General features: G+C 56.9%; 1 protein-coding gene across 1 annotated transcript in view; it reads right to left on the bottom strand.

The window, feature by feature from the left end:
• Positions 1-1,803, bottom strand: part of NPRL2 (nitrogen permease regulator-like 2 (S. cerevisiae)) — a gene marked incomplete at its 3' end in the record, with an annotated part of 2,556 nt that extends 753 nt beyond the window's left edge. The window contains exons 1-6 of the mRNA XM_010017813.1: positions 1,718-1,803; positions 1,168-1,336; positions 822-930; positions 522-658; positions 136-233; positions 23-59 (exon numbers count right to left, since the gene is read on the bottom strand). Of these exons, the coding sequence (XP_010016115.1) occupies positions 23-59; positions 136-233; positions 522-658; positions 822-930; positions 1,168-1,329 (543 nt within the window). The remainder of the gene's footprint in view (positions 1-22; positions 60-135; positions 234-521; positions 659-821; positions 931-1,167; positions 1,337-1,717) is intronic.
• Between the last annotated feature and the right edge of the window lie 6 nt (positions 1,804-1,809).

Below are 1,809 nucleotides of genomic sequence, written 5' to 3'. Positions count from 1 at the left end.
CACACTCCATGGCCTGACCCACCTGGAGTATGGAGACGAGTGTGACGACCCCGTAATACCTGCAGACAGACAGGGAAGCGTGAGAGCCTGTCTGCCAGCACCCACGACCCCTCCCCTGCCCTTCCACGCACTCACAGCAGGTTTTGCACTGCAATGCGCACCAAGTTCAGCTCCACGTCGGCTTCTGCAGAAATCTTTTGGACATGCCGAAAGCCATCAATGTAAGGCAGGATCTAGGAAGGAAGGAAGCGAGAGCTAAGAGGAGAGAGAGCAGAGGCCCAAGGCATCGCACTGAAGCCCAAGAAACTCCCCTGCGTCTGGAGGTGCACTCGGACAGGCTGGCTCCATCCCCAGCAGCATTTTATCCTTCTTGGGCAAATTGCTTGCTCAAAGCACAAGGACAAGGGGAGCACCAAACCATGCTTATTAATGTGGTGATCTGCAGGAAAGCCTGACACCCCTCCGCCCCTTGGCAGGCTGGAAACATTCAAAACATGCTGCCCCTCGTCAAGCACACAGACCTGCTGCGTGGTGAGATCCCACTGGGAGTTGAAGAAGTCGTCCTTGTCTTGGGTGAAGACGGGGACATCGTACTCCTGCACAATGGGGGGGTCCGGGCGCTGCTCAATCACCTTCAGGTGGATAGTGTTCGACTCATCTGGCCGGGGAAAGGGGAACACTCAGTCCCCACAGAAACCTCTGCTCCCTCGGGAGCTTGCAACCATCAGCCCCAGGAGAGGGAGAGGGAAAGGCCCAGCTGCCTCCCAGTACCACCCTGCCCCACTTCTGCCCGTACTGCTGGGCCAGCAGGGCTTCCATACCTATGGGCAGGGTGCACTTTCCTTTGGCATTCAGCTCCTCCAGCAGGATGGTCATGATGGGAACCAGCTTCTGCTTACTCTCCTCGTTGGAGATGAAGCCACTTTCCAGCTAAAGAGAGCAGAAAATCAAATCAGCTCTGCCCCACAGGATAGGAACCGCACATTGCGGTTCCTGTCCTTCCTTTAAGTGATGTGTGGGTAAAACCAGCATGATCACCTCCTAGCCATAAACCTGGTCCCTGCCCCCGCAACGCCCAGTGACCCACAACATGCACCAGGACACTGGTGTCTCTGTGGGTTGGACTGTGAGGCAGCCAGCCTCTGCTCGCACTGGCTCGGGGCTCACCTCCAGGGTGGTCAGGTAGCCAGCCAGCTTCTTCACTATGGGCTCCAGTGCACAGGCCTTGGCTCTGGCATCGCACACGAAGCCCAGGTTGAAGAGCAGAGCGTTTCGGCTGTACTTCTTGTGCTCAATACACACGGGGCAGCCGATCAGCTTCTTCTCCATGGCCGTCCTGCAGGACAAGTATAATCTGCACCTATGCCCTCAGGGTGGCCTGAGCCCCACACAAGGATAGTTCTGGAAGTGGGGGCTTCTCCGCTTTGCATTTAAAATGATGTCTAATCCTCAAATGGTCAGAGTGCAAAACACACACGATGAAGAAAGGGGTTAAGAGAGTCCACCACCAGAGAAGAAATCTCCTTTTAACACCAGCACTGCTCTCAAGACTCGTTTGCCTTCCCTGGAGCTGGTGCTGACAGAGACCCACACGCAGCACCAGCCTGACCCAAAGCCTCCCGCACGGGTAACCGCGGGCGCTAAGATGAACGTGGGGACCCCGGGACAGAAATCGCGGTGCGCCGGAGCTGGCACGGCACATCCCCGCAGCACTCACACGGTGATCAGCTTGTTCTGCAGCTCGGGCTTCGTGATGACGTACACCTGGATGGTGTCGAACAGCTCCCGAGAGATGAAGTCCTCCGGAAC

The sequence above is a fragment of the Nestor notabilis genome, unplaced genomic scaffold, assembly GCF_000696875.1.
Source record: "Nestor notabilis isolate BGI_N333 unplaced genomic scaffold, ASM69687v1 scaffold19847, whole genome shotgun sequence".
Classification (NCBI taxonomy): domain Eukaryota; kingdom Metazoa; phylum Chordata; class Aves; order Psittaciformes; family Psittacidae; genus Nestor; species Nestor notabilis.
The sequence above is the reverse complement of the archived record's forward strand: the minus strand, read 5'-3'. Positions and strand labels throughout refer to the sequence as shown.